The sequence below is a fragment of the Prionailurus bengalensis genome, chromosome C1 (genome assembly GCF_016509475.1).
Source record: "Prionailurus bengalensis isolate Pbe53 chromosome C1, Fcat_Pben_1.1_paternal_pri, whole genome shotgun sequence".
Lineage (NCBI taxonomy): Eukaryota > Metazoa > Chordata > Mammalia > Carnivora > Felidae > Prionailurus > Prionailurus bengalensis.
This window is the reverse complement of record NC_057345.1, coordinates 35,447,896-35,470,514: the sequence shown is the minus strand read 5'-3', so window position 1 is coordinate 35,470,514 and position 22,619 is coordinate 35,447,896. Positions and strand designations below refer to the sequence as shown.

At 39.4% G+C, this 22,619-nt stretch overlaps 1 protein-coding gene across 3 annotated transcripts in view; it reads left to right on the top strand.

Annotated features, from left to right (window-relative positions):
* The first annotated feature begins 3,939 nt into the window (after positions 1-3,939).
* EIF2B3 (eukaryotic translation initiation factor 2B subunit gamma) overlaps positions 3,940-22,619 on the top strand; it is a 124,425-nt gene continuing 105,745 nt past the window's right edge. For 2 of the 3 annotated variants that reach the window (XM_043574775.1, XM_043574774.1), the window contains exons 1-3: positions 3,940-4,067; positions 6,754-6,913; positions 10,887-11,032. In XM_043574775.1, the coding sequence (XP_043430710.1) occupies positions 6,766-6,913; positions 10,887-11,032 (294 nt within the window). In that variant the 5' untranslated portion in view covers positions 3,940-4,067; positions 6,754-6,765. Of the gene's footprint in view, positions 4,120-6,753; positions 6,914-10,886; positions 11,033-22,619 lie in introns of all 3 variants that reach the window. The other variant, XM_043574776.1, reaches the window with a different exon arrangement.

Genomic DNA, 22,619 nt, shown 5'->3' with positions numbered 1-22,619 from the left:
TAAATAAACATAAATATATTTAAAAATTTATGTATATAATATATATATATATATAATGAGTCAACATATGGAATGATGTGCATAATTCAGTGAACCAATATTTTACAAGTGATCAGTGTGTCAAGTTGCAAAATCATGCATAGGTAAAATGTCCATTTGAAGTGCAAGTATTAGAGTACAACAAGTTCATTAATACAGTGATTTTAGGGGTTCCTGGGTGGCTCAGTTGGTTAAGCGTCTGACTTCGGCTCAGGTCATGATCTCATGATGCAGGGGTTAAAGCCCGCCTTGGGCTCTGTGCTGACAGCTCAGAGCCTGGGACCTGCTTCAGATTCTGTGTTTCACTCTCTCTCTCTGCCCCTCCCCTACTCATGCTCTGTCTCTCTCTTTGTCTCTCTCTCTCTCAATGAATAAACATTTTAAAAAAACACAGTGATTCTACATTGCAACAAATCTTTAACAAACTACTACTTACTGAGCTTTGATGTAGTATCAAAGAATATTACCTACAACTATCTGACGAGACTATTAAAATATCTCTCCCTTTCTAATTGTATATCTCTGTGAAGTCAGGTTTTATCATAGAATACACTCAAAACAATGCATCACAACTGATGGGAGAATCCAGTTGTTTTCTTTCTTTTTTTAAATGTTTATTTATTTTGAGAAAGAGAGAGCAGTGGGGGTGGGGGCAGCACAGAGATTGAGAGAGAGAGAGAGAGAGAGAGAGAGAGAGAGAGAGAGAGAGAGAGAATCTCAAGCAGGTTCTGTGCTATCAGTGCAGAGCCTGATACAGGGCTTGATCTCATGAACCATGAGATCATGACCTGAGCCGAAATCAAGAGTTTGACGCTTAAAAAACTGACTGAGCCATCCAAGTGCCCCCCAACTGTTTTCTCTTAAGCCAGATATTAAAGAGATCTGCAAAAAGGTGAAAGCATGGCATTCTTCTAATTGTTTTGTTTTCAAAACTTATGTTTTCATAAAAATGACATTTATGATACCATGTAATGGTATTATTTTTATCTTAAAAGTGAATAATGTTTTTTAATTTCTCAGTTTGAGTTTTTAATATGGTGTATCAATTGATATAATCCATATAAACAAAAGTTCTTTGGGGTCCCCAATAATTTTATTTTTAAGTAATCTCTGCACCCTGCATGGGGCTTGAACTTACTACCTGGAGATCAAGAGTCGCATGCCCCACGGACTGAGCCAGCCAGGTGCCCCAAGGGTCCCCAATATTTTAAGAGTGTAAAGAGCCCAGAGATCAAAAAGTTTGCAAACTGCTGCCCTAAGGGAATAATTTCAAGTCAGTTTAAACTGAAGCAATCCCTCAAGTGGTCAACTACAGGAACAAATTCCCTGAAAATATCTGCTAGTTTAAACATGAGCTTTTATTCTGCACAGCAAAGGAAACAACCAACAAAACTAAAAGGCAACCAACGGAATGGGAAAAGATATTTGCAAATGACATATCAGACAAAGGGCTAGTACCCAAAATCTATAAAGAGCTCACCAAACTCCACACCCGAAAAACAAATAACCCAGTGAAGAAATGGGCAGAAAACATGAATAGACACTTCTCTAAAGAAGACATCCGGATAGCCAACAGGCACATGAAAAGATGCTCAACGTCGCTCCTCATCAGGGAAATACAAATCAAAACCACACTCAGATATCACCCCACGCCAGTCAGAGTGGCCAAAATGAACAAATCAGGAGACTATAGATGCTGGCGAGGATGTGGAGAAATGGGAACCCTCTTGCACTGTTGGTGGGAATGCAAATTGGTGCAGCCACTCTGGAAAGCAGTGTGGAGGTTCCTCAGAAAATTAAAAATAGACCTACCCTATGACCCAGCAATAGCACTGCTAGGAATTTACCCAAGGGATACAGGAGTACTGATGCATAGGGCCACTTGTACCCCAATGTTTATAGCAGCACTCTCAACAATAGCCAAATTATGGAAAGAGCCTAAATGTCCATCAACTGATGAATGGATAAAGAAATTGTGGTTTATATACACAATGGAGTACTACATGGCAATGAGAAAGAACGAAGCATGGCCCTTTGTAGGAATGTGGATGGAACTGGAGAGTGTGATGCTAAGTGAAATAAGCCATACAGAGAAAGACAGATACCATATGTTTTCACTCTTATGTGGATCCTGAGAAACTTAACAGAAACCCATGGAGGAGGGGAAGGAAAAAAAAAAAAAAAAGGTTAGAGTGGGAGAGAACCAAAGCATAAGAGACTCTTAAAAACTGAGAACAAACTGAGGGTTGATGGGGGGTGGGAGGGAGGAGAGGGTGGGTGATGGGTATTGAGGAGGGCACCTTTTGGGATGAGCACTGGGTGTTGTATGGAAACCAATTTGACAATAAATTTCATATATTGAAAAAAAAATAAACATGAGCTTTTAAAATGGATGACAGATATGGGGTTGAATACTGTTCTTAATAACTGGTTCTTACCTCAAAAACATGCTGTAATTCCCAAGGCTTCTGTTTGCTTGAGCTAATAACAAGGAGAGACAGTATCTTGCCGTAGAAGGAAAGGGTAGTCAAGTTTCAGGACTTCTGTAGCCAATCACTCCATGGCTCCCTTTTACCCACATACCTGGTGTCATTCTTTAGGTAAAATAAGTAATTATTTAGTAACTCCACCAGCAGCCTAAAGTGAAGAAAAGGCAGAGTAGGAATAGGCTGGTTTTATGGAAATAGTCTCAGGTCTTCCTCCCCTTCCCCCGGACATCTAACTGAGCTCTTATTCTTTCAACTGAAAGTCTGGGAAAAAATTACAAGTCCTGACTGTCGTGTCCCCAGCATCTACCATCTAAGACATTGGCACTTATTAGGCACTCAATAAATACTGTTGAATGAAGTAAAACTCCTTTATTTTTATTGCAGAAATTAGACTCTGTCTCTTAATTGCAAGGAGCTAAAGCAACACAAGGTTTAAGAGATGGACAGAAAAAGAGGAAGCTTCTAAAAGATTAGGAAATTGCAGGAATGTGTGAAAGAGAGTGGCCATTGTTCTTGTTATCTGCTATAGCTTATAAACCACCCCAAAACTAACTGCTTACAACATCGATTATTATCTCTCACAATTGTTGGAGTTGTCTAGATACAGGCATTTGAGGTCTCTAATGCAGTTGCAGCCACTTAAGTGGACTCCCTGTCCAGGGAGTCTATTAACACAGCTATCAGAGTGATCCTTTAAAAACCTGTCATATCATGTTCTTCTGCTTAATTCAAGATCCTCACAATGGCCAGAAGACGCACAAGATCTGAATTATCCACCCTCTCTCCCACTGCCTCTGACCTCTGCCATCATTCATTCTCCACCTGGCTTACTTCCCTTCAGCTATATTGGCCTCTCTACGGTTCTTTGAACATGCAGTCTCTCTTCAGGGCCTTTGCACTTGCTAGCTAGTCAGCTTGGAAGACTCTTACCCAAGATATCCACCTGACTCACTCTCTTCAAGCCATTATTCAGTGTCACTGTCTCAATGAGGTCTTCACTGACACCCCTCCTTCTCCTAGTTTCAATGATTAAAGGTGATTGTTTTCCATACCATAAGAGTCTGGTTCAGAAAGCCGATGTGAGTCGCCACATTAGACATTGCAGACATAGAAAGTGTTGGCAATCCCTGGCCTGCATGAGTATTTGGCTGGTTCTCCACCCGCTAGCCCCAAACTGCGGCTCCCAATGAGCTCTCTTTTCAGAGTGGTAGTCGGCCATATGGTAGAATGAGAACTCCCTAAAGCAAGAGACCGTGGCTTGTTCCTGTGCAGATTCCAGGAGCCCAGCACTGGGAAACACATTCAATGGGCGTTGATGATTTGTGAATGAACGAAAGGATACAGACCACCCAGCTTCCTCTTCTCATAGGGCGCGCTTTTTGTATGAAATCTATTGCTCGACGCTCGTCCCTTCTACGCGGGCCTGCCCAGCGCATCCCATCGATCTGTTCGGCCATCGCGCGCCTGCGCTTTTGGACTGGCAGTTGGAGGCGGCGTGGGGTGAGCTGGGAGCTGCTGTGGCGCGCCTGGAGTCGAGAGGTAAAGCTGCGGCGTTAACGCTGCCAGGCCCCTTACGAGCTGGCTGTTGGGGGTGAGCACCGCGGTGGGGGCAGCCGGGCCCCGCTCATATGGGGAAAGCAGGCTCCTCGATCCCGGCCGAGGAAGGCCTCAGGAGGTGGGCGGGGGTGCAGAGCCCTGGAGTCGCCCGCTCGAGTCCCTGCCAGACCCGGCCAAGCAGCTAAGTAGCCGAACTAGAAGGGATCTTGGAGAGAATGTGAGCCAGCCACCTTGTGCAACAGATGGAAAGGAGTTTGAGGGAGGGGAGGATCTACTTGAAGTCACAGCGAAAGAGAACCCAGATCCTGGACCACTCAGCACAGTGCCTGAACTCTTTCCACTTCAGCCCTTCATTTATTTATTCTGCCTATTTTTAGTTGTTTAGGGGCAAGCCAATGAAATAGAAATAGGAATGCAGTAAAGTCCAGATGAGAGACCCAGTTATGATAGTGTTTTATCTTACCAGTGTACAAAAGGAGAAGGCAACGAGTGCCATGATGGAGGCATGTATGAGATGCCATGAACCCCCCACTCTAAACCTTGGGAGGCCAACGAGACTCGTTGTGATTTTTATCACCCAGAGTCGTGTCAGTGACATTGAGGCATTTGACAATCTGTCTGGGTCATGGTTACAGTATATGTTCATGATTATCACCGAGAGCCTTGCGGAGAGCAGAAACCTTAGATCCTGGTGACCTGGGGTCTAATGTCCCTTCACGTGTTTGAGCTTGACTTTTACAGGCAGTAGTTGAGATGTTCACAGATGCTTATTCCACAAACACTGATTGAGTGCCAGGCATCTGATGGAAATTGTGTTAGGTACTGAGAATACAGTGTTGACACGGTCCTTGCCTTCAAGGAACTCACGAGATACAGACATTTAAATATATGTGCAATAAAGCCTGGGAAGACAGAGATGATCTGTACATGGTAGAATGGAAGCACCTAAGAGGGAAAGAGTTGCTTCTATCAGGAGGATAGGAGAGGTTAGGAATGGTTTTTTAAGAAAGATGATTCTTAGACTGAAGGTTAAGTAGGTGATTTCTAGGCAAAGGAGAAAGGCAATCTACGAAGCAAGAGGAGCAACACAAAGACCAGAATTATGCAACAGCATGGCTCATTTGGCACAAAAGGCTTTCCATGACCTAGCCTCTGTCTAATGATGTCAAACACGGTGCTTATTGTGGGATTGACATTATTTTGTGTGCTTTACATAGATTAACTTATTTACTCTTCAAAACAACGCTGCGAAGTAGTAATTATCCTCATCTTACAAAACAAAACTGAGACGAAGAGAACTTATGAAGCTTGCCTTAGTTCACACAACTAATGCAGGTTAGGGTTAGAATTCAAATCCGGCCATCTGATTCAGGGGTCTGTGAGCTTAAACCAGGCTCCCTTCCAGGAACTGAGGACACTCAGAGTTTTAAATGTCAGGCCACTGGTCATCTCACCTAGACGTGGCAGAACCAGAACTCAAAATCTGGTCTTTTGACTCTGAAAGGTCCCATGCTCTTTTCATAATAACATCAGATGTGATAGGAGTTATACAGTACCACACTGAAGTTAAATTCCATTCTGAGGCAGTGGTTGCTGAAATTGAAATTACCATATCTTTAAGTTGTGGATGTTGTTCAGGAGGCTTCACTTTGTGCCTTGGGTGTACCGGGTGTAACTGCTGCAGTTTAAATAATGATGAGGACCCAGGACTGATCATAATTACAGGGGAGGGTGCAGCATTATTTGCCAATTTGGTTTCAGATTTTTTTTTTTTCTGAACATTGCACTTCACACTGGTACTTAAAAAGTTTTATCATTTGTTGTAAATCAAGGAGTACTTTTATTTTAAACCAGTAAGGATTTATGACCTTTTACCGTGCACCTTTTCTGTGGTAGCTGCTGTAAAGAGATTCTTTTGAAGGTCAAACAGGTTTGTTTATTACCTTGAGTTTAGAGAAAGGAATTAATCTGATTTGTTTGGGTTCTGCAAATCTAGGTTCAGATACATCCCTATGTTTGTGTTTACAGTAATATCTTTCACAGTTGGAGATAATGTGAAGAGAGCAGATGGCTGAATTATTGGAGGAATCTTAAGTCATCTCATACTTTTCAGAAACCTAGTGTGCTTGTATTTATGCTGTTAATTCTAGTCAGAAGTTTCCAGATTTTTTCAAGAAATTAGAACTCATATCAGAAGCCCACTTGGTAAACTCTTACTCCTTCAAAAGTCCCCTCAAATATTACCTTCCTGTAAAACTCCCTGTCTTTTCTAGGAATACTTAGGTATTACCTTCACCAAATGCCTACTGCATCTTTGATATATTCCTGCCACGACACTAATGATAGTATATTGTAATTTACTGAATTTATCTTCTCCACCTAATTGTGAGCACCTCAAGGGAAAGGGCCAGGTTTCTTTAATTCATATCTCTCCTTCAGCCATCTCCCCTGGCTGGAGCTGAGAGTTTATATTGGTGAGTCAGAAAATGTGATAAAGGTGATGTTTATACTGTAGCTAAGGAAATTTTCTTATAGTGGTTATTGGAGTTGGAAGTGACACATTTGACATAAGTGATTATCAGTAACCTAAATAGAAATAGGGTTAGTACTATGTATGCTTTGAATTTGTTACTTTTTTTTCCCTGTTAATTGTTTTTCTCTGTGATAGCTGTTTGTGAAAATGGAATTTCAAGCAGTAGTGATGGCAGCTGGAGGGGGATCTCGGATGACAGACCTGACTTCCAGCATTCCCAAACCTCTGCTTCCAGTTGGGAACAAACCTTTAATTTGGTACCCACTGAACCTGCTTGAGCGTGTTGGATTTGAAGGTGAGCTATGGCAATGAGATGTACTCATAAAACTTTGGGGATGTTTGATCCCAATGACTTGTCGGCTTTACAAGAGTGAGAGAGGATGATATGAGAGAAGACCAGGACTCAGCATTGGCTGGAGACTGGCCTCTTTTAATTAAGAACATAGAAGTACTCTATTGCTATGTAAAAAAGGTTGAGAAGATAGTGCTATTACTGTTTTAGAGCTGCTCTCCACAATGATCCAAGATTACTCCTATAAGGATATCAGAGAGAGCACAGAGGGATTCCAAGTCAGTACCTCATAGTCAGTACTTACTATGAATCTATATGTACCAGGTGATATATTAATATATTAAGGGGTACAGAATTGGAAAGGTAACTTAGGCCCTGATTTCTAGAACCTTAAAGTCTAGTGGGGTGATACAAATATAAAGAGAGGGGACAAGACTACAGATCCTACAGACATTAAAAAGATAAGTGAATATTATGAACACCCTTATGGTAATTAATATATTTGACAACTGAGATGCACATTTTATTTTTTATTTAAAAAATTGTTTTTGGGGCGCCTGGGTGGCGCAGTCGGTTAAGCGTCCGACTTCAGCCAGGTCACGATCTTGCGGTCTGTGAGTTCGAGCCCCACGTCAGGCTCTGGGCTGATGGCTCAGAGCCTGGAGCCTGTTTCCAATTCTGTGTCTCCCTCTCTCTCTGCCCCTCCCCCGTTCATGCTCTGTCTCTCTCTGTCCCAAAGAAAATAAATAAATGTTGAAAAAAAAAATAAAAAAAAAATTGTTTTTAATATTTCATTTATTTTTGAGAGAGAGCACAAGCAAGCATGAGAAGCTCAGAGAGAGAGGAGGAGGACAGAGGATCTGTAGCAAGCTCTGTGCTGACAGCAGTGAGCCCGATGTGGGGCTTGAACTAATGAACCATGAGATCATGACCTGAGCCAGAGTCGGATGCTCAACCGACTGAGCCACCCAGGTCCCCCTAAATGCACATTTTAGAAATATTGCTTTGGAATCTCTATAAAGAATGGATTTGAAGGACTCAAGGCTACAAGCAGGGAGATGAGTTGGGAAATTGATACAGAAGTCCACACCAGTATTAAAGAGGGCCTGAACTAAAGAAGTAACACTAAGGATGGAGAAGAAGGAACATTTGACAAAGTTGATGATTAATGGAGAGGGAGAGTGGAAAAAGAGAGAAGAGTTCCCTCTACTTTTTGCTTGGGTGACTAGGTGACTAGATGGTGATACCAGTAACTAGGAAAGGTAATATGAGTCAACGAACAGGTTTGAATGAATATAATGAGTTCAGCTTTGGCCACAGTGAGTTTGAGGTGTCCTATAGTTAGATATAGCAAATCTGAGTACCAGATGGAAGTAGTGTCAGATCTTGGGGCACAGTCTTGTATTCTGGTGTTCATTCCACTATGAGAATTGCCTTCCTGAGACAAACCTGTGAACATTTCTATGCAGTAGTCTTTATGACACTGATGTTAAGAGATATGTTTTAGAGGCTCCTGGGTGACTCAATCATTTAAGCGTCTGACTTCAGCTTAGGTCTTGATCTCATGGTTCACTAGTTGGAGCCCCACATCAGGCTCTGTGCTGACAGCTCAGAGCCTGGAGCCTGCTTCAGATTCTGTCTCCTCTCCCTGCCCCTCCCCCACTCACACTCTGTCTCTCTCTCTCTCTCTCTCTCTCAAAAATAAATAAACATTAAAAAATTTTTTTTAAGAAATATGTTTTAGGTGGCACCTGGGTGGCTCAGTAGTTTGAGTGCCTGACTCTTGATTTCAGCTCAGGTCATGATCCCAGGGTCATGGGATTGAGCCCCACATTGGGCTCCATACTGAGCATGGAGCCTGCTTGAGATTCTCTCTCGCTCTCCTTCTCTCTGTCCCTCCCTCTCTCTGCCACTCTCCCCCACTTGTGTTCTCTCTCCCTAAAATTAAAAACAAACCAAAAAAAGAGATCTGTTTTAGAAAAGATTTTTTTTCTTCTTTCTTTCTTTTCTGTTCTTTTTTTTTTTTTAAGAGAGAGCGTGCGCAAGCATGGGAGAGAGGTAGAGGGAGAGAGAGAGAGATTTGAGGAGTGCCTCCTAAACACAGGATTCTGGAGTTAAAAAAAATTTTTTTTGATTTTACATTTATTTATTTTTGAGAGAGAGAGAGACAGAGAACAAGTCGGGGAGGGTGAACAGAGAGAGAAGGAGACACAGAATCCGAAGCAGGCTTCAGGCTCTGAGCTGTCAGCACAGAGCCCAATGCGGGGCTTGAACTCAAAAACTGTGAGATCATGACCTGAGCCCAAGTCAGACGCCTAACCAACTGAGCCACCTAGGCATCCCAAGATTCTGGAGTTTGATAGCAAAATCTTTATTCACTTCGTTCATATTGTTCGCGAGTTTAGAGAAGTTAATGTGGCTCTGCTTAGCATTTTTCTTTCTCTCCACAAGAGTCTTAGTCCAGTTATTAGACTGTCCCACATATGCAGTTACTCCCTTCACTCTATCCACTCTACCTAAAATGTCCTCTCCAAAATGGTACCATCTCTTTGAAATTCTAAACAGCATCAATCATCCTGTCCTCTGTGGTTCCAGCTCACTGTGTTTTTCTATCTCAGTACTACCCAAGGCCTGTTTTATGCTATAATTAGTGGCCTGGGAGACTGGTATCTCTGAGAGCAGGTACTATATCTCATTCATCCTTGTGATATCAGCATTTACATACAGTGTGTACTAAAAATATGTTTGTTGGACTTGAATTTATTTTGACCTATCTCAAAGGCCATCCCTTCCAGAAAGCCTTCCTTAGTCATTTCTATGTATAATTTCTCCATCTTAAGTTTCTTAAGAATAGGAACCATGTTGAGTTCCATTTCTGACTTCTCAGTGCCTGTTTTTCCTTTTCATATTAAAAGTGTTTGTATTTATTGGATGAATGAGTTAGTGACTAAAAGAAAGCAAAGTGGGGAATGGAAGAAGAGAGAAGGAAGGAAGGGAAGTTAAATGATTTGGAAAAGAAAGAAAGAAAGAGGAAGAAAGAAGAGAAAAATATGATTGCAGTGAAAGGGAGACATAATTGTTACCTAGAACACTATCACAGAACAAGTGGAAATTGTTTCACTTTAGAGACACTAAAATCTGATCTTCAAACATCAGCAACACATGTTATGTTGTAGTGAATTACATTACCCTACCAAAAATCCCAAAGATAACAAAACCCCAAGTTTCCTGTCATTGGTTAACAGCTATATGGATAAGATGAAGACATCTGTTTTGTGGAAATTGCTTCTTAGTAGGGTTCATTGTGATCCTCAATGAAACACTTATGGCTGCTTGGTGGGAAGTGGTGATAGCTCCTTTGTAGTGAATGAAAAATTTAAATGTAATCCTGTTTGTGTATGATTCGATGAATGCTCTTCTGAGTTCATTACATCAAGAAGTGGCATGTAATATACTAAAGTGTGGGCTCGAATCATCAGAACTGAGTTTTATCTTGAGTCCATTGCTTACTAGTTGTGTGACCCTGAACAAAGTCACTTAATATCTTTTAGTCAAGGTTTCCTCATTTGTAAAAATGAGTTTTTGTAAGAATTGAGAGAATGCATGTAAAATACATTGAAAAGACTCAATAATATTAGCTATTATTATTACATTTAGAAACAGGGGCTCTTAGGTGGCTCAGTCAGTTAAGTATCCATCTGGCTCTTGATTTTGGCTCAGGTCATGATCTTACTGTTTTGTGAGTTTGAGCCCTGCATCAGCCTCTGAACTGACAACACAGAGACTGCTTGTGATTCTCCCTCTCTCTCTGCCCCTCCCCTGCTCACACGCTCTGTCTCTTTCAAAATAAATAAACTTAAAAAAATAACAATAAATAAATCCAGAAAGAGACCAAATCTAATTGAAATAGTGAAACCACTGTCTAAATGAAAGCGAGTTTTTGTGTCTTTCCTTCTTTTTTTGTTTTGTGCTGTAGAAGTCATTGTCATTACAACCAGGGATGTCCAAAAGGCTCTATCCGCAGAATTCAAGATGAAAATGAAGCTAGATGTTGTATGTATTACTGATGAAGCTGACAAGGGAACTGCAGATTCTCTGCGCCAAATATATCCAAAACTTAAGGTGAGAAGCTATTTCTTAATTTTTATTGTTTACTGAAGATAAATATCATTGATGTTTTCACAGTGCATTACAGCTTACAGTGCTTTTTTGAAAATATATTTTTGCATCACATATTTTGTTGCCCCATGTACTCTTCAACTGCTTTTTATTTTGATTATGTTTTTAAAGTTTATGTATTTATTTATTTATGTAAGTAATCTCTGTACCTAATGTGAGGCTTAAACGCCATATCAGAAGTCACATGCTCCTCTGACCGAGCCAGACAGGCACCCCTATTTTGATTATTAATGAAGATTTAGGTGTTTAGTTGTCACAGGCACTGGTTTCCAATATTTTTGAGTAATTGTACATCCCTATGAAAGAGGTATATTTCAAATGTGCTTTAAAAGATTCCATTTAAATGAAGTTCATGAACAAGTGAATTTAATCTATAGTGATAAAAATGAAAGTGACAGTTGACTTTGCAGATGACAGGTTGACTAGAAAGAAATATAAAGGAACTTTCAAAAATTCCAGACCCCCACCCCTGCAACATGTCAATATTTGGCCTTTTGGTCTACTTTGATTAGATACTAACAAGGGCTTATGGATATGAGGACATAGTCTCCCTAGTGGCCTGTGGCTATGAGCTGAGAAATATCCACTGTAAATTATTTTGAAATTGATGTCCTTTGGGAAAAATTCAATCTGTATGATAATGTTGGCATCTTGTTTGAATTGGGGAGCAGACTCTCTGGGTATTTCTCATGACTACAAACAGATTAATAGTTTCAACCTACCTATGCACTAAAGAACAAAAAATTAATGTAGAAATGTACTTGGCCTTTCCCGCCATCCCACCTTTATTGGGAAATAATTTACATACAGTAAAATACACAGATAGTAAGTATACAGTTCAATAAATTTTGACAGATATGTACACCCTGATTACCATTACCCAAATCTAGAACATTTCCATTACCTCTAAAAGTTCCTTTTTACTTCTTTTTAGTAACTTTTTACTTTAGAACTTTAGAACTTTTTACTTCTTCCAGCCCCCTGCCCCCCTTGAGTTAACTCACATGTTAACTTTGTTCATGAACTAGGTATAAATGGAATCATACCATTTTAGTCTGGTTTCTTTAGTTTAATGTAATATTTTTCAGACTCTTATTGCAAGTATAACTAGTGTGTGTGTGTGTGTGTGTGTGTGTGTGTGTGTGTGTTTATTCCATTGAATAAGTATACCACTGTTACTTATTTACCTGTTGATGGCCATTTGGGTTGTTTCTAATTTGGGGATGTCATGAATAAAGCTGTTAGGAACATTGTTCTGCAAGTCTTTTGTGAAAATATTCTAGGTTGTAGGGTTTACTTTACTAGAAACTACCAAATAATTTTCCAAGTGGTTATACCATTTTATACTTCCATCAACAATGTGTAAGGGTTGCATTTGCTGCACATCTTCATTGACACTTGGTATCGTCTTTTACATTTTATCCATTCTAGTGGCTATCTATGGAGTAGTTACTCATTGTGGTTTTAAAAAAAAATTTTTTAATGTTTATTTATTTTTGAGAGAGAGAGTGAGACAGAGTGTGAGCAGAGGAGGGCCAGAGACAGGGAGACACAGAATCCGAAGCAGGCTCCAGGCTCTGAGCTGTCAGCACAGAGCCCAATGCGGGGCTCGAACTACAAACTGTGAGAACATGACCTGAGCTGAAGTTGGATGTCCAACCTACTGAGCCACCCAGGCGCCCCACTCATTGTGGTTTTAATTTGAATTTCTCTGATTGTAATGACGCTAATCACCTTTTCTTCTTTAATTTTTTTTTTAAAGTTCATTTTTATTTATTTTGGGTGGGGAGAGAGAGGGAGAGAGAGAACGTGTGGGGGAGCGGCAAAGAGAGAGGGAGAGCCAGAGAATCCCAAGCAGGCTTTCTGCTGGCAGCACAAAACCCAACTTGGGGCTAGAACCCACAAAACCATGAGATCATGACCTGAGCCCAAATCAAGAGTTGGATGCTTAACTGACTAAGCCATCCAGGCACCCCGCTAACCACCATTTTAAGCATTTGCCTGTTTTTAAATTGAGTTGTTTACCTTTTAATTATTGATTACAGAAATTGTATTTTACATCTAGAATTATATATTCTAGATGTAAGTCTTTTGTCAGATATGTGTTGTGAATATCTTCTGCCAGTCTGGCTTGCCTTTTTACTTTATTTATTTATTTTTAAGTATTTATTTATTTTGAGAGAGAGAGAGAGTGTGTGCACATGAGCAGGGGAGGGGCAGAGAGAGAGTGGGAGAGAGAGAATCCCAGGCAGGCTCCACGCTGCCAGCAAAGAGCCCCAGGCAGGGCTCAATCTCACAAATCATGAGATCATGACCTGAGCCGAAATCAAAAGCCAGATACCTAACCGACTGAGCCACCCAGGCACCCCTGCCTTTTTTTCTTTCTTAATGGTGTCTCTTCATGACCATAAGTTTTCAGTGTTGCTGAAATTCAGATTACTGATTTTTTTTCTTTTGTGGTTAATACAGTTTTTGTGCCCTTTCTAAGAAATCTTTGCCTATCCCAAGCTTGTGAAGATATTCTCTTATGTTTACTTCTAAAAAGTTTAGCTTTTATGGTTGGATATCTACTGCATCTTGATTTGATTTTGTATGTGGTGTGATATAAGGATAAACGTTCACTTTTTTTCTATATGGATATTTGTTCCAGCACCATTTGTTAAAAAGACTTTACTTTCCCCATGGAATTGCACTGATGCCTTCACTGAAAATCAACTGACTGTATGTGGCCAATTTCTGTTTTCTCTATTTTGTTTCATTGTCTTTACTTCAATACCACATTGAATAATGTCTTCATTATTTTTTTTATGTTTATTTTTGAGAGAGAAAGACAGACAGACAAACAGAGGGTGAGTGGGGGAGGGGCAGAGAGAGAGAGGAAGACACAGAATCTGAAGCAGGATCCAGGCTCTGAGCTGTCAGCCCAAAGCCCCACGTGGGGCTCAAACTCAGGAATCGCAAGATCATGACCCGAGCAGAAGTCAGCTGCTCAACCGACTGAGCTACCCAGGCGCCCCTGTCTTCATTATTTTAGATTTATAGTACGAATTGAACTGAATCTATAGATCAGTTTGGGGAGAATTGATATTTTAATATTGATTCTTCTAATCTTGAACATCTAGGGGCGCCTGGGTGGCGCAGTCGGTTAAGCGTCCGACTTCAGCCAGGTCACGATCTCGTGGTCCGTGAGTTCGAGCCCCGCGTCAGGCTCTGGGCTGATGGCTCAGAGCCTGGAGCCTGTTTCCGATTCTGTGTCTCCCTCTCTCTCTGCCCCTCCCCCGTTCATGCTCTGTCTCTCGCTGTCCCAAAAATAAACAAACGTTGAAAAAAAAAAATTAATCTTGAACATCTATTTATTTAGATTTCCTTTAATTCCTCTCAATAGTGTTTTATAATTTTCAGTGTAGAAGCTTTGAACATCTCTTGGTAAATTTTTTCCTAGGTAAATGTTTTTAATGTTTTTTTTTTAATGTTTATTTATTTGAGAGAGAGCACACACGTGAGCGAGAAGGGAAGGGATGGAGAGAGAGGGAGACAGAGGATCCAAAATGGGCTCTGTGCTGACAGCAGCAAGCCCAACGTGGGGCTCAAACCCACAAACTGTGAGATAATGACCTGAGCCGAAGTTGGATGCTTAACCAACTGAGCCACCCAGGCGACCCTTAATGATGTTATTATAAATGGTGCTTTTTACTCTATTATCAATTGTTTATTGCTTGTATATAGACATAAAATCATGTTTTCTATATTGACTTTGTTAAATTGTAGATTCTTTAGGACTTTCTATATACATCATCATGTTGATTGTAAATAAAAACAGTATTACCTCTTCTTTTTTCATCTTTATGCTTTTTTTTTTTTTTTGAACTGTCTTATTGCCCTAGCCAGGATCTCCAGTGCAATATGTAATAGGCATTTTCCATTCACTTGTGGCCTCTCTTTCTGTTTTTCTGTGCTTCCATCCAAGTAGGTTTTGGTGTTTCTGACTGGAGTGGAGTTTTCCAATTCCATTATGTTGGGTGTGTTACTTTCTGGAGTGCAGCTGCTTCTTTCCTTAGGGAGAATATGGGGAATTTCACTAGGAAAATGAAATGATAATTCTGTTCTTTCGCAGGAACAGATGCCAAGTTTACCAAGAATCTTAGAGTGTTTAGTGGACTAGCCAGGGGCTCTTTCAGCTACTGTTTAAAAGTTTAGGATGGAAGTACAATCTCTCTTTGCTCCCTAAGTCTAAATCTTAGGAATATTTTTACCCTTACCTGGAACTGGAGATCCTAGAAGTCTCATGTGAGACCTGTATAACTCTTAGAGGCTTGAGAAGTGGTAATGCCAACTATAAATAGAAGAGGGCATGTGGAGGTGAGTATAGTAACTGCTGATAGAATACTTTACTCTCAAGTTACTGCTCCTTCCTATGGTTTTGATCATTTGATCCTTATTTTAGGGCTCCCCCTTGAACGTAACATAAGAGTCCTCATTAATTCACTCTGCACAATCTCATTTCTTTTCTTCCTTTATCCCTTTGTTTCTACATCACTTACATGACACCTTTTACGTATAATCCTACCTCTGTGCCTTCTTCTCAAGCTGTGACTTTGGCTAGCAAGTCTCTGTTGTCTTTGCTATCTGTACTTGGTTTCTCCTTTACCAATGGCTCCTGAAATCCTGACTTCACATCAGCTTGCATTCCAACCTAGAGCAGAGGCAGCAAAGCTAACCTATGGAGAAACATAGTAGACTACTAAATAGCCATTAAGATCAAAGTAAGACCTGAGCTAAGCCAAAATTTAGAACTGTCTGGTTGGGATCAACACGATCTTGTAGGAAAGGCAATAGAAATACATATAAACAGTTGAAGAAAGTGAAATAGTCTGAGAAGGCAGTTTGTTGGTGTTCACTAAGACATGGCAAGTACCTCTCTAAAATAGGAAGTTGTACCCCCAGGCTGTGCCATGGTTTAAAAGCATTGCCCTATTGAACCAATTTATTTCTCTTACCCTGTGCCCACAAAGCGGCTTCCTAAACATTTGAGGACTCTTGGTCTGTTTTAAGTAAGATTTTAGGTAAGATAATATTCCCTTTGAGATTTGGGAGTTTATTAGCTTTTAGTTCTTTTATCTTTACCTATTTCCTCCAGATTGAGTTCCCCAAATATTACTGTGAGGTTATCCCACATGGCTTTTCTCAGACCACAATAGTATGTTAGCTTTATCTGACTTTTTTGTTTAAATTTAATTTATAATTTTTTTCATTTACATTGTATTTGCTAAATATATTTTATATGTGGAAACTTCCATCACGTCTGCATATTAGATATTGAAGCTGAACATCATATTTGCTATGTGTTTTTTCAACTAACAGACATATATTTCATTTGGCTTTATTCTTCTGGCACTGTTTTCTACCTCATTTTGCCTTATCTTATGCCACAATTTTTGCTGACTTACTGGCTTCTCGCTTTTTATTTCATCTGCCCACCCTCTTTCTCTGACTTACCAAGAGAGATTATTGGTTCATTCATTCTCCCACGCCGTGGGTGAGTGAGCTCCATTCTTATAGTTGGTGTTGATGACATGAAAATTCATAGATTTAAAAAAAATTTTTTTTTAATGTTTATTTATTATTAAGAGACAGAGAGACCCAGAGCATGAGCAGGGGAGGGGTAGAGAGAGGGGGAGACAACAGAATCCAAACCAGGCTTCAGGCTCTGAGCTGTCAGCACAGAGCCCAACGCGGGGCTCGAGCTCACAAACTGTGAGATCATGACCTGAGCTGAAGTTGATCGCCTAACCAACTGAGCCACCCAGGCACGCCCTGAAAATTCTTAGATTTTAAATCTTCTTCACAATAATGTTTCATATTTGTTGATGGATGATTCAGTCTTATCTATGTCTGAACTCATTCAGTTAGCAAATATTTATTGAGAGTCAACTAATACTAATGATTATAATTGCTTAATTTATTAAATACCAATTATGGACCATAGTTTAAAAAATTTTTTTATTAGGGAAAACTTCAAATATGTACAAAAATAGAACATTGCCAATGTATCTATTACATGGTTACATTGTCAATAGTTATTAACCCATGGCAAATCTCATTTCATCTATATCCCCACCTATCTTGCTCCCTCTCATGTTCTTTTAAAACAAATCTCAGACATCATGTTATTTCATCTCTAAGCATTTCAGAATATACTACTAAGATGAGATCATTTTTTGAGAGCTCTTTAAAAAATGAAAAAACTGGGGAGCCTGAGTGGCTCAGTCAGCTAAGTGTCCAACTTTGACTCGTCATGATCTCATGGTTCATGAGTTCGAGCCCTGCATCGGGCTCTCTGCTGCCAGCGCAGAACCCTCTTCAGATTCTCTGTCCCCCTTTTTCTCTGCCCCTCTCCAGCTTGCATGCTTTCTCTCTCTCAAAAATAAACATTTAAAAATAAAGTAAAATAAGAATAATACTGTAATGCCATTATAATGCCTAAAAAAACAAACTGATAATTCTTTAGTATCGTCAAATATCCAATCAGTGTATGAGTTCTAGTTGCCTTATAAATATAACTTTAAAATATTTTTTAGTGTGTTTATTTAAATCAGGAGACACATAAGGCCTGTACATTACAATTGGTTGAAATGTCTCTTTTAATATATAAATTTTACCTCTATCTCTTTTTTCCCATTAATTTATTTGCTGGAGAAATTGGATCTTTTTCTTGTATATTTTCCTTCCCACAGTCTGCATTTTGTTGATTGCAACCATGTGGTGTTGTTTAATAAGTATCTCTCTATATATATTGGTGTTGGTATTGGTAGTTGGACCTAGAGGCTCCATTAAACTCAGGTTTTGAATTTTGGGGCAAGACTTTCATAGGTGGTGTTGTGTTCTTCTATCTGGAGGCACGTATTTGCTGATTCTCTCTCTCTGTTTCTCTCTCTCTCTCTCTCTCTCTCTCTCTCTTTTAAGTAGGCTCCGACACCTAACATGGGGCTCAAATTCACAACCTTGAGATCAAGTTGCATGGTCTACCTACTAAGCTATCCATGCAGCCCAGATTGTCTTTTTGTGATGTGGTAGCGGTTAATGATCACTGCCACCAGGCCGTAGTCCTTGTCTCTCCAGGCATTTGGCTATCTGAAGCTTATTTCTAGTAGATTCCTTAAGAAGTCTTCATGATATCAATGCTTAGCAGATTATCTGCAGCCTTTATATTTCAAAGCTAATTTATATGGATATGAAATCCTTGACTCACATTTTTTTCTTAAATATCTTAAATTCTCTCATGGATTATGTTATATAATGTTGCTGTTCAAAAAAGTACAGGTGAAAAATCTTTCTTTCCCTTATGAGTGAGTTGGTCTTTTTGTCTGGATTTCCAAAAGCGTTTTTATTTATCTAATTTTTTAAAGATTTTATTTATGTATTTGTTTATGTTTATTTATTTATTTTTTGAGAGAGAGAGCAAGCTGGGGAGGGGCAGAAAGAGAGGGAGAGAGAGAGTATCCCAAGCAGGCTCTGCACTGAGAGTGCAGAGTTCAATGCAGGGCTCACACTCATGAACCATGAGATCATGACCTGAGCCAAAGTCAGATGCTTAACCAACTAAGCCACCCAGGCACCCCATTAAAGATTTTATTTCCCTTCATTTTATTTTTTTAAAGTTCATTTACTTATTTCGAGAGAGACGGAGACAGCACCAGTTGGGCAGGGGCAGAGAGAGAGGGGGAGAGAGAGTATCCCAAGCAGGTTCTGCACTGTCAGTCTAGAGCCTAACATGGGGCTCAGACTCATGAACATGTGAGATCATGACCTGAGCCGAAGTCAGATGCTTAACTGACTGAGCCACCCAGGCTCCTCAAGTGTATTTTTTTTTTTTCAAAAAAAATTTTTTTAACACTTATTTATTTTTGAGACAGAGAGAACATGAACAGGGGATGGTCAGAGAAAGAGGGAGACACAGAATCTGAAACAGGCTCCAGGCTCCGAGCTGTCAGCACAGAGCCCGACGCGGGGCTCGAACCCACAGACCGCGAGATCATGACCTGAGCCGAAGTCAGACGCTTAACTGACTGAGCCACCCAGGCACCCCTCCCCAAGTGTATTTTTAAGATGGAAGCAGCTTGAACATTTTTATAAGAGAGCAAAAGGGCCAGTGGAGAGGTATAGAAGAAAGATAAATGATGAATGAGGTCCCCACGGAGACAAGAAGGAATGAAGGAGCAGCTTTGGGCAAGAGGAAGACTATATCTTCCACTGAAATAAGAAGATAGGAAGAAAGGGAAACTCAAAAGCAGATCAAGAAGGAGAGATAGGAATTTAAAAAATTTCACTCCTGAGGCCTCTGTATTCTTGATGAAGTAGGAGGTGCATTTGTCTGTTGAGAATGTGGAGAGAGAAACGTGATGGGATTGGGACCTGTAAGTAGTGAAGCTTTAGAATTGTCACTGGAAAATGGGAGAGAGCTGACTATGGACACTGAGAAGGAGACCTGAGCAGCATCAGGAGTATAGCTGGGGTTGAGGAATATAAATTATAATTACCACAATTAGTACAGTCGTGGTAATTTTTTTTTTTCTTGTTTTTCTGTCTTTTACCACTGCTCAGGTGTCTAGGTATAGAGGAGAAGACATGTTTGGATTGATCGGGGTTATGGGGAAGGTCAATATTTGTATCCACTGGAGAGGGAAAAATTGAGGCTAGCCAGAATAAGATTTGGCTAAGGACTTGATGGACAAAGGCCTTCCTTCTCTTCTTTCTGGCATGAGCTTAGCAAAAACTTTCCTTGCAGAGGCAGTCTCTCCAAATTGGAACTGAGTCCTTGTTAAGAGTTTTTATCCATTCCTCTTCTTGGGACAGTTAGTTTGCTTTCTTTTCTTGCATCATATATAGTACTACAACGTCCATCCTTGCACCAGTTTCTTTGTGCTCTTGTTTTGAAGATAGACACCTAGGAGTGATGTGCGGATCATAAGGTATGTGCATTTCCAGCTTTACTAGATACTGGCAAATATGAATGCAGTCATATTAGTCTACATTCCCACCGGTAGTATGAATTAGAGTTCTGATTTCTGCCTGTCCTTATTAACAATTGGTATTCTCAAACTTAAATTTTCATTAATATGATGGGTGTGAAATGGTACCTCATTCTTGGTTTAATTTGCGTTTCCTTGATTATTTGTGAAATTGAGGCTTTGGGGGAGATTTTTTTTTTGCTAGGTATATTGGTCGTTTTCCTTTTCATTGAATTTCTCATATCCTTTGCCCATTTTGTGTTTGGGTTATACCTCTTTCTTTCTTTCTTTCTTTCTTTCTTTCTTTCTTTCTTTCTTTCTTTCTTTCTTAAATGTCTATTTATTTATTTTTGAGAGAGAGAGCACAAACAGGGAAGGGGTAGAGAGAGAGGGAGGTAGAATCCCAAACAGACTCTGTGCTGTCAGCATAGAGGCCCATGCTGGGCTCAAACCCACCAATGACCTGAGCCAAAATCAAGAGTCGGATGCTCAACCAACTGAGCCTCCCAGGCATCCCATCTTTTTCTTACTTATACATATACTCTGTATATTCTGTATACTAATCCTTTAGTTATATGGTTACAAGTTTTCCCCCAGTCTGGAGCGCCTGCGTGGCTCAGTTGGTTAAGCTTTATGCCACTGACTTATCAAAGAAAACAGGTTATTTGTCATGTAGAATCTCTGACATCTGTCGTGTGTCTGGTTGCTCTCTACTGATGTCACTTAACTTGTTTTTCTTTCCCAGTATTTTCTTATAAATTGTAATTTGGATCTAAATGTTAGCTAGATTCAATTTCAACTTTTTTTGTAATGTTTCATATGTGTACTTCTTATTGCATTGTATCCAGCTCTGAAATCAGACATTTAAAAAAGTCCTGATTTTCTTATGTACAGCTTTTTACATGTCAATCATACCTCAACAAAGAGGTTTAAAAAAAAAAAAAAAAAGCCCTGGTTTATTTTTGTGGAGAATGATGTTTATATACTGCAGTCTGAGATCTAGGAGAAATAGAAGATTTAAAATTTTAATGTAATTGATTTTTCATTCTTTTCCTTTATGGTTTGTGATTTCTGTCACAATTTAGAAATTCTTCCCTTTATGAGCTTTTTATATGTATATATAAAGTTCATTTATTTGCTTATTTTTGAGAGAGAGAGAGCACAAGCAGGTGAGGGACAGAGAGATGAAACAAAATACCAAGCAGCCTTCATGCCAACAGCACAGAACCCAGCGCGGGGCTTGAACTCAAAAACCATATGATCAAAAGTCAGACGCTTAACCACTGAGCCACCCAGGTGGCTTCCCTTCTGAGGTCTTAAAGATACTTTGCTTAAATTTTTAGTTTTGCTTTTCATAGTTTAGGCTCAAATTCACTTAGAATCTCTCCACTTGTTTCAGGCTTTTAAAATATATCTCAGTAAAGTTTTATAATTTTCATCATAAAAATCTTATTTATCTTTTGTCAAATTTATTCCTAAATTGTGTTTTCACGTTCTCTCTTTAGTATGTACTTTGTAGATGTACATAATGTATACAACTTAATCAAATAGTTCTGTAAAACTTTGAGTGAAGGATAAAGGTCTCCTGCACTATCCTTCCTCATTCATGATTTTTTTTTTCTAGAATGTTGCCTCATTCATTTCTTTTTTCAGCAAAGATGCTCATTCATGATTTTGCTCTTCAGAAGCAACTACTTTCAGCTCTTTTTCCTTCTGGTAATGTCCTCAGTATTTTTAAGTAACATATTTATACTACTATTTTTTTAGTTTTAGTTCTAGATGATCGATTGAATTTCTACTGTGAAAGATAAGGATTTGGTTCACTTACCAGCCCATCTGCCCTTCCGTGTATACATATACAAACTTCCCCTTTCTTAATCTCCCAAATACAGGTATGTCATAATTTTTTATTAAATCAATCATGAGGGCTTATTTAGAGCTTAACCATGCAGTATACTAGTATTATACTTCCTTTTTTAAAAATCAATTTTATTATGATTTATATATGATATAAATATGCCCATTTTAAATGTACAGTTCTATAATTTTTCTAGATCAGATTTATTGAGGTATAAATTATAGAGAGTAAAAAATTCACCCTTTTCAGTGTACTGAGTTTTGACAAATGTATTATTGTTGTATAACTACTGCCTGGATCAAGATAAATGGTTCTGTCATCCCTTACAAGTTTTTACTTTTTCTATATGCAATGTTTTGTTTTCTTAGAGTTATCAATTGCCACACTTTCAAAGTTGCTTGGTTTTCTATGTTTCCATCATTAGTTCATCCTCAGATTTTTTTTTTTTTTTCGTCCTCAGACTTCTAAAAGGAACATAAATGTATCAGTATATTTAAACATACCAATTTTTTGTTTTGGTTTTGTTTTTGTTTCCTTTGAGACAACCCTCTTAGGAGCCATCCATTCTCTCTTCAAATCTCTACTGTTTGCTCTCTAGGCCTGCTGCAGAGCTGTCATCCTGGGACTTTTCACCATCATTCTAAGAATTCCCTTCTCTCTCCTG